Below are 14,957 nucleotides of genomic sequence, written 5' to 3' on the forward strand. Positions count from 1 at the left end.
ACATGACAGACAACAAGCCCAGCATGGTTCAAACCTCTAATATTACTTTCAAAATATACCCTTCACAGTCTTGCCTTCTTGTGAGAGAATGTAAGGTTTCTTCCAGCTGTACAGATTGTGAAAGTTCACCAAGTTAAATGCAAATTTAAAGAATTTGTTGTGTAAAGTAATTTACTTACAAGAATGCACAAATTACTGCGCAGATAGCCATGATGGTAGAACTGCTTGCATAAAATTAATAATTGACTTAAGCCTATAACTTGTTTTTTTTGTTTTTTTTTGTTTTTGTTTGTTTTTGTTTGTTTTAATGATTTATTTTGCTCATGCCAGTTGCTGCTAGTATCTTTGACTCCAGTGTACAAAGCCTACAGCTAGGTTAATGAGATCGGATTCTCACCAAATATATACATGATTAGCAAAATTGCAGTACTTTAGGTTGTAAGCTTGTAAGGTTATAGACTACAGTGTAGCCAAAGGAAAATTACTTAATGCTTATATCTAAAAAGCAATATGGGGTTGGTCCCAGATGAAAATATTTAGGTCTCAGTGAAATCTATGGGACTGAAGTTAGGAATGACTAACTTTTCATATTCCTTTAAATGACAACTAAATGTGTCTGACTTAGTTTAGATCCACCCCATTGAGATTTCAGCAAATTCACATTACATGGCACAACATCACAAAAGAAATGTCTTGCTCATTTGATAAACTATTAGAAACATATATATGAAGTTTGATCCCCCAGAGAAATTCAAATTGTTTTGGTTTTAATACACGTCTGTGATCTTAGCCATTGACAATTACAGCACCAATCGCTATAAGTGTTTATACTTCTTAAGCTATACAAAAAGACAGAAGATACAAGCTCAGTTTGCATATAATGCTAAACCATTTTTTATTTATTCAATGGTTTGTTGTCCTACCCAGGGTTTGTCTGGCAGACAATCAAACTGTGGTTTGTTTTCTTAATCCCTGGAATGTTTGTTTCTCCCCTCCTCTTCCCTATATCACCTGGCATATAGAGTGATGTTTTGGGTCCCCCCCTTTTTTAACCACTCTTGCTTGCTGCCTCTGCAGACTGGTGAAACAATCCATGAACAACCCATGTTTCTGAGTTCACATATAACAACCCATGCTTTAAATAACCCAGGGTTCACAACTCAACAAATCATGGGCTCTCTTTCTGGGTTGTTCATGGTTAACAAACCATGGTTTGTTAGCATGGCCACGTTCACATATCATGGCAAACCAGAATTCAACAATAGTTTGAAGGCAGTTAATCTTTTAATTGTCTATTTCTTAAAACATCTCCATTTTCTTTTCTTTTCAGCCCCCCAATAGAATTTTAGCCCAACTCGACCTTAAGCGGAACATTCCGGTTCATACTATTTCCTTTAACTGTGATGATACTGGAGCGAATAAATTTTTACATGAGCTGGCTAGCGAGACAGGTGGACGGTTTCATTACTATCACATTTGTCTGAGGGACCCTGATGCACCAAAACCCTTTGAGGCAAGTCTTGAACAGCTAATGCTTAAACTTTAGGAGTATTCCTTTTTTGACAAAAGAAAAGGTCTTAAAATAAGTTTCAATGAAATGTGTTAGTGCGCTAACTTCTTTAGAAGGGACTGTGTAAGCTACATTTTTAAAAGTAGTGTTTTGGTGAAGGAAAATGGACAAATCAAAGCTAATGGACTTTTCATGAGGATCAGCAGACTGTGTGTCCTTGGCACATTTTAGCTCTTGTGGGACACTAGGGTAATATCAGTATTGGCTCCAGATTTTGGGCAAACTGCCTTCAGTGGGCCCCCGTCCCCGGCGCTGCTGTCACCGCTATGCATTCATTTCATTCTCCCTCTGGACCAAATCTGTACCACTGCACAGAAAACGGTCAAATGGAGGCTGCTTCTCTTCTTTCTCCTTCTTTTTGTGACTGGTCACCTGCTTGGGGAGGGTAGATGAACAGGGGCCAGCAGAAGGGAGGAGGGCCAGGGGGCTTTGGGGTGGTCAGCAGCAATCTCCCTCCTAGTTTATGGGCCTTGCAGGTGCCTGGCAATGCTGACCCCTGATGCTGACTTTGTATAATATTCAGCCCAGATGTACTGAATGGTGGGGAGGAAAACTAGTTTTGCTCTGCTGGTAGGATAATTAATAGCCTTGCTATAGTGTGAGCGGGTGTGTGCATGATGTACATGTAGAGAGTAGTATGTGTGTACACACTAATTTTGATAAAGTCCACTACATAGGTCTACAAATAAGTTCCTTGCACAGGAAGCAAACTGGCTTGTCTCAGGACCAAGTGTAGAAAATGAGGCAGCCTAGGTTAAACTTTCAAGGCAAATCTGACTTATTTGCTACCCTCCTGTGTGTGTGTGTGTGTGGCTGACAAACTTACAGGGAAGTCTCCATGCTTTGTTTATGACTAGTCAGTTTCATCTCTCCTGCTAGCAAGGGGAGTGTATGGCGCTGGAATGGCAGATGCTTAAACTTTGGGAAGGCTATTAGTGATAGAAAATGGAAAAAGTAAGAAGTGGATGTAGTTATTAGATTGCTAGGGACGATTTATATCCATCTATCTATCTATACAAGAAAGAGGAATAATGATTAGCATAATAATAAGAATGCATTAATAGAAGCCTCCCCCCCTCAAGAATTACTGCAGAGATTAACTCCAGCGTGTCCATCATAGAGCGTCATCAGATGAGCATTTTATAGCACACTTGTTACTGGCCACTCACTTTTTTTTGCTTGTCCTTTTGAAAACGCTGTTCACCTCCTGCACGTCTCCCACTCCTTCTGGTCTTTTTTCCATCATAAGGTAAGACAGTGAAAATCCAATTTTGGAGGGCTATAGCGAAACTTGCTGCCATTTCCTGTTGTGTGCAGGAGAAGCAGCAGGATAAAAAACGCCCACTGAATAGGCCATGTGGTCGTCGCTTGCTTCCTCTTTCTTCCCGGTGTGAAGAAAGAGGAAGCTGTTCATCCCTATTGTGGGCAGCTGGAGACAAAGTGACAGTAGGGGTACCCTCCCGATCTGATGGCGCTCCTAGTTGCAATGTCAAATAAGTAACTTTACTAAATTTAAAAGTCATATGACTTTTCAGCCAAGAGTTTCTGCTCTGGGATATTTTGTTTTTGTGAAATCTTAACTAGGTTAAAATTACGCTTTGAGGAAAGGTCCAGGAATGACCAGTAAAATGCAGAAAAGGGTAGATGTGAAATTTAATGAACACCAAAACGAAGCATAATCAAAACTAGGTACCGAAAATACGGAAACAAGATTTAAGGGGGAGATATTTCAATGAACTATTTTTTAAACACTCAAAATGTAATTACTTTTTCTGTTGGAATTATTGTGCGGATTTATTATCTGGTTTAGAACTGGCACAGATCAGGAATAAACTGTGTTTCTAATTTCATTCCAGTGACCCATAATTTTTGTGTGTTTCATTTTGGCAGTGTGAGGATATATACCTAATTAAAAAAGAGATCAAAGTAGGAGAAAAAGAACTCAAGAAAATACAGACCTTTCGCACTGACAATGTATTGACGGACATTTTTAATGGAGCAAAAGAGCTTCCCGATAAGTATGCCTTTCTTTCTGTTGCCTTTCTTTCTTGCAACACTTTTAAGCTACATGTTACATGTTTTGTCTTGGCTAAAAAGGCCAATAAGAAGATCTAAGTTACATACAGAGATACTTTATTTTGAAGTTAAGAGGTTTGGTAGAAATACACTGGTGTTCCTCAGGGTGGAGATACTTTTGTTTTTATTGGGGGCAGGGGGAATGGAAAAAGCTGACATTTATTTAGAGCCTATATTGTAAAATAATAATGAACTGATAAATAAGAGTGTTCATCTGAAAACAACAACGTGAGTAAGTCTTTATTCTAGGAGGTGAAGGATGTGCCTCTATATATGCTTGCCAATGTCATTCTTTTCATCACAGGGTTAATTCATTCCACTCCTCCGTCAGTGGCTTTTGCTTCTCCCTTGCTTTGCTGCAGGTAACTCTCTGCTCATGGCTTGGTTCATTCCTCCCAAGCGCAAGTTGCTGCTTTTTATGCCACCATGGATGCTCTAAGCGTGGCTTGAGCAGTGGTGTGCAGATGTCTCCTCTTAGTGAACCAGTCGGAGGATTCTGTTGCCAAAAGCAGAGAGCCCCAAATTAAAAGGTTGCTACAAGTGGGGCAATCATCGGCATCATTCCTCAGTTGTCTTCATCGTGGAGAAGGGTTCGCACGTACAAAAGGCTGTTTCGTTCACCTGGTTGCATGTCTGATTTGCTTCAAGACCAACTGCATATGGAAAAAGCAAAAATGCTTATAGTAAAGCATTTACTATACGCCGCTCTGAGATCTTAATGATATAGGGCAGGATATAAATGTTTTAAATAATAATAATAATAATAATAATAATAATAATAATAATAATAATGTCAGATTCCTTAGACCCCCCCCCCCAAAAAAAGGGAAATGTGTTTGGTGGCTGATTTTTGTGCTTTCTCTTAAGTAGATACTATTTCGTACTGTTTTTGGTTGTCCAGGATCTGGAATTTACACCTTTTTGAGCACCAAACCCCAGTTCACATGACAGTTTTCTCCCTTGCACACCAAGTACAAGCATGACCTGTGTGTGTTTTGGATGTGCAGTATTTCAGCCTTCACCCTTCTCAAAGCGGCTATGCCCAGATATGTGTGTGTGCGTGCTTTGGCACAGATCATGACTTGTCTGTTTCTTAAACAGACATCGCAGGCAGCCTTTTACTGCAACCTCAATAACCACACAAGTTGAGGGACAGAATCCCCCATCTCCAAATAGGCCCTATTGTGCCTCTGAAGAGCCGCCATCAGCTTCACCCCAGCCTGGTATGGATGGATGTCAGGCACGCTCTGAGAGTCCAACCAGAAAGAAGAATGCTTTATATGCAGGTAAAAGAGACTACGAAGATTACTCAGTAAAGCATGTCCCATCTCTGGCATATGTTGGATAGAAATGTCCTCTTGCTTCACGTTAATTAACACCAATGGTGTGTGAGGTTCTGCAGTCCTCGGGATTCCTGGGAGCTTGCTGTCTACATTAGAAAGGCAAGACAAGGATGGGAAAGTAGTTCCAATTGACATCTAAAAAGGACTCTTGTCCATGTACTCTAATACTTCCAGCACTGTTTGTGGTTTATTTTCCGACATGACTCTTATCACTATTGTTCCCCCCCCTTGATAAATATAATTGTGTTAAGGGGACAGAGATTATTCCTTTGTTCTTTTCTTTTATTTGGAGGTCTTCTATATTAGATTTCCACCTGAACGATCCTGTATATTCATTGGACAACTGTTCAGAGCTGGGGGATGCAGCTTCTGCTCCTCCCATCCTTTTCTTCAAGTCACTCTGTTTGCTAACCCTCTCTTCCTCCTCCTCCGTGCTGTGGGACAAAACCAGCCTCTCAGATTTTATTTGCTAAAAGCCATTGGTCATGACAGACACACAACGGAGACCAAACCAGACTCCTGCTGGCCACAGCAGAGAGAGGGAGACAGGGAGGGAAGGTGGGCTTACAGCTGCACAGCCTGCTTTCTGCTGCTCTGGAACTTTAGCAGGGAAAGGAGCTGTCTTGGGTACCATGACCTTCAGATCTGGGAATCGAGAAAGGTTACTGTGTGGTTATGCCTGTGTGGTTATAAAATTCTGAAGATGATGACCAACCATTTTATAATGCTCAACAACCTCCTGTATCTGATTATCTGGAACATCTAAAGTCAACAGAAATCTGTTGGGTTTTTTGCATAAAATAGCAGTATTAATGCTCTTTACAAGGGAAGCAGAGTGGTTTCATTTAAATGGGAGTTTTATATAATTATTTTGATTGGACCATAGATGGAAATTTCCTTAGCAATGCAATCCTATTATAGATGTACACTTGGAAGTAAGTTCCATTAACTTCAGAGGGACTTACTCCCAGGTAAATATGTACAGGATTGTACCCCGAGTCTGAAACATTCAAATTTCAAAAACATGCTTAAAAATAAATCAGCAGAAAAATTCAATGCAATGAGGAATGCAAACTGGTTTGGCCTCATATTTCAAGTCCTATTGTCCTTTGAATATTGCCATACAGTTCTGTTTCAAAAAGCTGGAATGTAAATTTCAAACTCAAGAACTTGGCACACAGATTTTGACATACAAATTCAAAGCCTGTGAGTGAAATTCCAGCTCTGCCCCTAAAGTAGCTACATCTTTAATTAGGTAAATATTTATTCAGTATATATGAGCGGCTTATGTACACGAAAAGCACACAGGGCACATAATGAAATGTTATGTATTTGGCGAAGCATAGAAAATAAAACATGGAGGCTGTTCATTTACTTATGAGAACTTGTCTAGGACAATTTGAGCCTAAAACCTGCAGGCGTTAAAAGCAAATTTGTCATTTTGCAGAATCTCAGCAGCATTTTGATTTGTTGGCAAATTATTTGCTTGTGTGTGTGCGAATATTTTTTTACAGAACAAACGAAGAGTAGCATGCTTAGAACTCAACGCTTCGTAGCAAAGCCTTCTGAACAAAGTCAAAATGGAGGGGCATCTCCTGAAAAAGGTAACCTGTGGAGATGAATACATTTCTTCATTTCAACAATTCTAACACTTTTGCATCAACTTCACTCACCTTTTACCTACTCTTAGGCTACCATTCTCCTCCTTTGACACACACTTTAATTTCTCCATAAAAATTGGCGAGACTTGACTCCAGTTATGGAATGAACTCCCCAGAGAGGCCTTCCAGGCTGCCAGTGTTGTTATCTTTTTGGAGGCAGGTTAAGACCTTTCCAGTGCTCCCAAGTGTTTGGCAGCATATGAGAGGTTTTTAATCAGGTCATAGGACATTGTTTGGGTGTGTGTGTGTGTGTTGCCTGTTTATATGATCAAAGGTACACTGGTTTTATATTATGCACAATATTGTATATTTTTAAAGGTTTTTAATCTTTGCAAACTGCCCAGAGAGTTTTGGCTTTTGGATGGTATAGAAATGTAATAAATGAAATGAGTGAAACTGGGCACTCTATTGCACTCAGTATTCCACAGAAAGTTAAAACGCCCAGTTGATCATTGTGTTGATCCTTAACTTATCATTGTGCATCTGTGCACTGAGAAAGGTGTACATGAACTAAGTATCATTGCCTTAGAGCAGGAGTGGGCAACTTTGGATGTTCTGGGGGCCAGTTTTTGCCTCCCCATAACTCACTAGGAATGTATCCCCCAGCAATTGCAGCCGCTGAATTTCCACTGAATTTTAGTGTATATAGGCACTCTCTACCTGTCTTGTATTTGTCTGAACTGCAACCCAGAGTTGGCATAGCACCAGTGTTATGGGAGTAGCCAGGAATAATTATTGTGGCAGGGTTTCCTATGCGGCACCAATGCTGTTTAAAGAGGAACAACTTGTTGCCCTAAATACAAATGTGACCTCAAACATGTACTAAGAGACAGTTTGAGCTATATTGCATCATTTCTATATATCAGCCTTCCCCAACAGGGTGCCCTCCAGATATGTTGGACTACAATTCCCAGCATCCCACAATCAGCCATGGCTGGGGGATGCTAGGAGATGTATTTTAATGCACCTGGCAGCATCCAGTTGGAGAAGACTGAAATATAGAACTGATACATTAGTAGCCTGATCCAATGCATATTTAGTGAGAAATAAATCTTACTACGAATGTTTAACTACATACTACATTATATGTGAAGTGTGTAGGTGATCATGAGTTTTTCTTTTACTTTTGTGTAAGTGTGTGGGGGGCTGATCTGGATTGGAACCACTGTGTGCAGGCAAGAGAGTATGTGTGTTAAACCTTCCCTCCCAGCCTCTTACTTTCTTTAAATTTGCCCCGCCCCGCTGGCATGGAGGCTTAAAGTTAAAAAATACACACACACACACACACACACACACACACACACACACAAAACAAACTCCATTGGTGCCAGTGGAGGGTTTCCCCCTTTCTTAAGCCCCTGTGTATGGAGGAGAAGAATTTAAAGTGATTGGGTGGGAAGATTTAACCCCTACCCATGAATATGACCCTAATTCGTATTGGGTCATACATGAAAGTAAAAGTTACGATGAGCCTTTCCGTTACGGCACCTGAGTTGTGGAATGCCCTCCCCAGAGAGGCTCGCCTGGCACTTACAGTGCAGACTTTTCAGTGCCAGATGAAGACCTTCTTACTTTCCCAGTCATTTTTGTCTTTCAATTTCTGTTGTTTTTAAATCTGTAATTGCATTTTAAAATCTTTATACTGCTGCTGGTTTTTACTTTGGGTTTATACTGTAGTTTTAAACTTCTAAAATTTTACATTATGTTTTATTGTGCTGTATTTTATTGTTCGAATTGTTATGAACTTCTCAGAGAGGTTTGGCTATTGTATGTTAGAGAGACAAAGTAAATAAAATATGCTACACATTTATTATAGTATGTAGTTTAGCCGTCAGTAGGTAGTGTTAGGCAAACTGCATTCTTTCAGCCTAAGACAACCCCACCATCTGCGATATATGGATAAAAAATACTAGCCATAATCTAGAGCTGTGGATGAATGTGAAGAATTTTGAAAATGCCAAATAAATGGTTTTATGTAAGTATTTTAATCACTGCTTTTAGTGATTTGACTAAAAGGGTCATACAAAGTGTCAAGTGTGCTTGCATACTGACAGGAACAACAAAACCTAGAATTAGGCTCTCTCTGTGTGTAGGCATGCATGTTTGTGATTTGTGTTCTGCTGTCCATTGAGGGCTGCAGAGAGCAGTCTAAAAGAGTTGTATTGTCCTCCCAGGTTCCATCATAGCTCCACTCACCCCAGCAGCCATTAGATCCTCCTGGCTTGCCTTGAGCTATAAATGCTCCTGGGTCTTTCACCTGGCCTCGTTAATGTGGCTGTTTAGAGGCCTTCCAAGTACGTGTCCTCTCCAGCTTTCCCACCTATTCACCAGTCTACCTGCTTTCCAGCCTGCCTAGGTCTTGTGTTTGTTCTTATAGTTCTGGTCCCATTCTTCTGGCACCTGTACCTCCTATGGGGGTTGGACTCAATGGCCTGATAGGTCCCTTCCAACTCTACTATTCTATGATACTATGCTCCTGACTGTCCATGACTCAGTGTTGACATATGCAAAACCATATAATAATTCTTTTAAAATTTCCTTCACAGAGAGGAAGACATACAAAACTGAGAAAAAGATGGATAAAGAGTAAGTATATACTTATATGTAAAGAAAGAGATTTTTTCCCCCTTTGGGAAGAGAATATATTACCGAATTGGTTACCATGTCTCATTCTCTCTCTCTCTTTCTCTCTCTCTCTCTCTCTTTAAAAGCCCTTTAGATATCCCTTCAGCTCAATGGTTAAAGAATCATGGTTTGGTTGCTAGGCGACTCACCATAATGGATGCCTTAGCCCCGACAGCTGTTCCTCGCACAACTAAGTACATTCCAATTCTAGACAAACATGTTGTTTCAAAAGTATTCGATGATGTAAGTCTCTTTTTATGTGATGGCCATTGGCTACAAACAATAAATAAATGAATGAAGTCTCTTTTTATGCTGTTTCTGGGGAAACTCCAAATTAACAACTGTTTTTTGAATGCAAGTATCACATAATTGTATTATCAACTATTCCAGTCACAGTGTGCAGTTACAACTGTGCTGAACATTCTCCCATTTTGATTTTGAGGTCAGGTGTAATGACTTGGGGTATCTGGAAATACTTCCTTATAAAGTTTATAGGATAAACTCTTTAATTGTGAGGATATTTGCCTTTTTATACTATTTGTTGCCAGTATTTCCCTATCTGATGTTGCTTTAGTGCCATTCCTTTTCTTTTTCCTGGGTCAGTCATATGGGTGATCATAGCCAGTTGAGGAACAGATAATGAATGGGATGATGTCAAGATGCTTTGTAACCAGTTAGATTTGACTTTGTGATGACATTACTTGGGGTAAATGTTATTGTTGTAGTTTAATTGTGTTTTAATGCATTTATTTTACTATTGTTTTAATCATTTTTTATTTATCTTTGATTATAAGCTTCCTTGAGTGCCATTTTCTTAGTAGAAGGGGTACAAATAAAATCAATTAATAAAGTCAGTTGAGTGAACAGCTGAATTTTTTTTTGTAGGCATTGCTGAAAATTTGTCAAAAGGTTATATGTGTGTGTGCTTTTTGATGCTGCCCCAAACCATCCATGAAATAGTGATTAGTGTCAGTTTATGTACATAAAATATATTTCCAAGTGACGAAGGTTAGGAGTATGTGAGCAAAATGTAGCTAAGCTTCTTTGAATTCCTATGTTGATAACAATTGTCATTGGACGGCAATATCCCAAAAGCTCCTGTATAGTTATCATCTCCCTGAATTGAAGTTTGCTCTAAGCATGGATAAGAAGCAACTAAGGGATTGGTGTTTTTGGGTAGATTCCAGAAGGGACCTACAACTTATTAAAAATTCTAAATTCTCTCGGTGGTTCCCTCTTCTAAAAACAGAACACTATAGAGCATGTTATCTGTCCAAATTGAGGCCACTGCCCCTGAGAAATGCTTTCATTGAATTGAGGTTTCAAGTGATGCCAACTGCAGTGCTGGATGGACGCTACCACAAGGTACCATTTGAATCGAGATTATGTATCTGTGGTCAACAACAAGTGGAAGACATAGCACGCTATATGTTAACTTGCCCTCTGTATAGGGACCCAAGAGAGAGAGACTCCTGAAACCGCTGCTGCTGACATATGGAGGCATGAATGCCCAAGCAGAAACAGTTCTCTTCCTCCTTAGCGATACCAACAGTTATGTCACTCATAAAGTGGCCCTGTTTGCACTGGTAGCGAAAAAGATTAGGAAGAGAGAACTTGATAAAATTGCCATAAACTGCCACGGAGACTCAAAGCGCTGAGCGAAATGAGAGCTTTAGTCATAGTAAATTTAAGCTTGCCTGTATGGCTCTCTTGGTTATTTTAAACTGTTGAGTACTTTTATAGTTGTATGCTTTTCTATGGATGTATTTGTCATGGCCTTCGGCTAGCACAATAAACTGATGATTGATTCAAATTAATCATGCAAATGAGAAATGAGAATTCCTTTGTTTTGCTGGCTGCCATTTTGTTTTCCCGAGAATTACAAAGTGTCATTTCAAGGAGCATTGTGTTGAAAAAATGGCAGTGTGCACAGGCTAGCTAGCTGGGTGGAGGTAGTGGCTATGTATTTTGCTTGCCCCCCAATTCACAAGAGGAGAGGCAAATTCACCCCCCCTCCATTTTTGCAATCGCACCACCACCTCATGCTGCTGAAAGTTTGCGTTGCATCTCCCCTTTTTACCAGCAGGTGGCAATGTTCAGACACTGAGGGTTAAAAAATTGACTGTGCGTGACAGTCACTAATGTTGCATGTGCCGGCACTAGCACACCACATAAGAACGTAAGAAGCGCCCTGATGCTGGATCAGACCAAGGGTCCATCTAGTCCAGCACTCTGTTCACACAGTGGCCAACCAGCCATCGGCCAGGGATGAACAATTGGCACTCAGCAGGAAAAGAGATCAGGTTCTGCAGGATCACTGCATTGTGAAGTCTTGAATATGGTCTCTAAATAACGACAAAGAATGCTGTGGGTGTTGTATGGCACAGGCTGTACAGTAGTTCAATAATGAAACCTATGAGGTTAGCCCAATTTATTTTTTATTTACTAATACAAGTATAAACTGTCTGTGCCAAAGGCCTCAGGGTGGTCTGTGGTTTAAAATACTGGCATGAATCTAATAGACATGGTGCAAAAGGAAAAAAGGAATGGGGAGGGAAGAGGAAAATAAGCTCATCCAGACACCAGCTACTTGATATGTTCCAGTGAGCAGGTGGAAGGGCTATTGAGAGAGAAAGTTCTGGGAGCGGGGAGCCAAATGGCAGTCTAAGCAGAGGGAGAGAGCAAATAGTGATTTGGAGATGGGGGCTCCAAGTTCAAATTCTGTGAAGCTTACTGAGTGATGGTGAGCAAGTTTCCCTACATCAGGGATGGAGAACATGTGGTCCTCCAGGTCCTCCAGATGCTGTTGGATTTCAACTCCGAGCATCCCTCACCATTGGCTATGTTGGCTAGGATTGATGGGAGATGCTGCAACATCCGAAGGGTGCACGTGTTCCCCACTCCCCCCTGCACCAGATGACATTCTTTCTCTGTTGTGAGGAAGAACTGGTTAAGAAATGTTATATCACTTTGTACACTGAATGGGCTGTGCAAAGAATAAAATCAAATGCCAAATTTAAAAGTACTGCTTTGGCACATGATTTCCCTTCCTCCCCCACCCCACCCAAAGAAAGCATAAATCTTCATGTTACTGAAAATGTTGTTTGAGTGGAGGTGGTGGGACCTGACATGATAAGTAGTGTCAGAACCGAACAGCTCTGTGCTCACAGTTATTGTATGGATCACAAGATTCTACTTCTGGCAGCATTATAGGAAATGGTAGTTGTTGGTTTTCCTGTACCTTAAAATCTTCAGTAGAGGGCCTACTACGTGTGCCCCCACCATCTGAAGCAAAGTCGATGACTACCAGGAAGAGAGCCTTTTCAGTGGTGGTGCCCCAATTAATTATAGAATGTTCTTTCTAAAGAGGCCCATCCGCTGCCCACTTTGTTTTCCTGTTGGTGCCAGGCAAAAGACTTTTCTATGTTCCCAAGTTTTAAACTCTTTTATGGTCTTTGTTATATTATTTTATGCTGCCTGAGTTTTACAATCTTAATTATTTATAGTGAAACTTTTTTTTTATTGTAAACTGCCCTGAGAATTTTTATTAAAGGGCAGTAGATAAATTCTCACAACACATAGATAAAATATCAGACGTGTGTATAGGGTGGTGATGGTGCTAGTGGGTTATTTACATTCCACACTTTGCTTGTTCTTCAGTCTAGTTAGATTCCATGGGCTGTGCGTTGTTGGAAAATTACAATGTTTTGACACCTTGATCCTTCATTATGCTGCAGGTGTTCCCCTTTGCCCATGTGAGCAACGATAAGAAATTTGTCACGCTGATTAATCCTCAGGCAGTGGATCTTGATGCCTACAAGAAGAAGCTGCAAGAGGCAATAAAAATATATGAAAGGCAAGTCTGCTCAGCAGGAATTCTCCATGTAGCAAATTGGTTTCATTGGAGAAACGAACCGCATGAAAGAATGTTTACCAAGTGTGGCTGGCCTTAGGTTTTCTGGCACCTGCGTTGACCAGCAGCTGATACTGACCCAAGCCTACAACCTGGCAGTTGTGAGAAGGGGAAGCGGGCTCTGTTTTATAGATGTTACATCAGGGCCAGCCTTCTCATGCAGCAGAGTAAAGTGACCTGCTTCAAGCAGCCGGGATATCTGTGGAATAGCTGAAAGCAGGGATTGGTGTTTGATTGTTGCAACAAGACCTTTTAAAAATATTGATCGTAAATGTGGGCTGGACACCATCTCTACTTCAGGCAGCATCCACATTGGACTCATGTTCTAAAGCATGCTCAGTATCGCTGGATTCAGGCGTTATTGCCTGAACCATGGGAGTGAGGAGCTGGACTGCACAGGCTTGCCCCTTCCCCATCATCCTCATGCAGGCCTGCTCCACTCCTGACCTTCCTGTGTGGAGCAGGAAACTCTAAAGGGGGGTTCTAAGTGCATTCATGGCCATGCACATATGTGCTGTCTTTAAAAATGCCCTATAAGTCCTAGTCCTCCTCAATGTGAAATGGCTGCAGGTGGAACCAATCCATGTGGGGATATTGGGGGCAGGGATAGCATGCACAACTCCCTCCTCCTCTCCTCAGAGGTTCAGGCAGTAATGCCTGAGTAGGGCTTATCGGACGTTTTAGATGCCACACACGGGATGTTTACATAGGTAAATGTTCTAGTGGTGTCTCACCTCGCTTCTCTTTCAGCTCTAAGGGGAGTTTTGGAAATGCTTTGCTGGAGATCTGGGTCTAGGAGAGCAACTTGACAGTAAAGAGTGATGTGATAAATAGAGTAGGGCAGGCTGCACCTATGGCAGGAAGACATAGGTGGAAGTGGCTGGAGATGAGGGAGATTGTGATCGCAATTGGACAGCCAGCTTCTCCCAGATTGGTTCCATTTTACTGAATGGACCAGTTGATATCAGATCAGTGTTTGCTGTATCCCTCTTGTTCTATCCCTAACATTGGCTAAAATCAGAGTGTGATCGAAACACGCAAATCTGGTGTTTTATTATTAATTAGCATTTGCTTGATGAGGCCATAAATAAACGCAATATTCAAGATCTGTTTAGCTGGTGATATGCATTAATACTTAGTTGATTGTAAGGGTTTGGAAATTATGTGTGTGTTTTCCCTGATTTTTTAAAACTCTTTTGAAGAGAGAAACATTTTTTAAAAAAATTCCACCACAAAATCCTGATACAGAAAAAATATTACAAGATTTTCTTTATTATCTGAAATAGACAGTATCCCTCTCACTGAGATTGCTCAGTATTTCTTGTGTGGCAATTGTATAGTTTGAACCCCTCCAGCCCTAAAAGAGCGTTTCAGTTTTTGAAATCGTTGCTGTTTCCCCATGAGATCTCACCAAGCAGAAATATCAAGAGGCTAAGTTTCAATATGGGATAGTTTGTAAATGATCAAGCAATAACTCTAAATTTCTCTCTGCTGAATCTGTTCAGACTTGTCTATTACGGTGCAAATGGTGCATTATATTTCTGGGAATTGAATTTGGAAGGGTTGCAGCACAAGTTTCTGAATTGCGATTAGTTAAAAATGTATTTGACACCTGCTAAATTTCACAAATTGTCTTTGCACATCATAGCTTTAACAACAACAACAAAACAGGATGCATGACATTAATGTCCGCTCTCTAGATTAATAATCTAAATGCTGTTGGCGTGAAATCTAGATGAAGCAAAGCATGGGGACAACAATAATTTCAT

General features: G+C 40.6%; 1 protein-coding gene across 1 annotated transcript in view; it reads left to right on the plus strand.

Moving 5' to 3' along the window:
• The window catches only part of VWA3B (von Willebrand factor A domain containing 3B), a 77,015-nt gene that overhangs the window by 46,272 nt on the left and 15,786 nt on the right, over positions 1 to 14,957 (plus strand). The window contains exons 15-21 of the mRNA XM_063126287.1: positions 1,331 to 1,513; positions 3,461 to 3,588; positions 4,748 to 4,932; positions 6,504 to 6,593; positions 9,197 to 9,236; positions 9,362 to 9,518; positions 13,013 to 13,131. Coding sequence (XP_062982357.1) covers positions 1,331 to 1,513; positions 3,461 to 3,588; positions 4,748 to 4,932; positions 6,504 to 6,593; positions 9,197 to 9,236; positions 9,362 to 9,518; positions 13,013 to 13,131 — 902 coding nt within the window. The remainder of the gene's footprint in view (positions 1 to 1,330; positions 1,514 to 3,460; positions 3,589 to 4,747; positions 4,933 to 6,503; positions 6,594 to 9,196; positions 9,237 to 9,361; positions 9,519 to 13,012; positions 13,132 to 14,957) is intronic.

This window comes from Elgaria multicarinata, chromosome 5 (genome assembly GCF_023053635.1).
Source record: "Elgaria multicarinata webbii isolate HBS135686 ecotype San Diego chromosome 5, rElgMul1.1.pri, whole genome shotgun sequence".
NCBI lineage: Eukaryota > Metazoa > Chordata > Lepidosauria > Squamata > Anguidae > Elgaria > Elgaria multicarinata.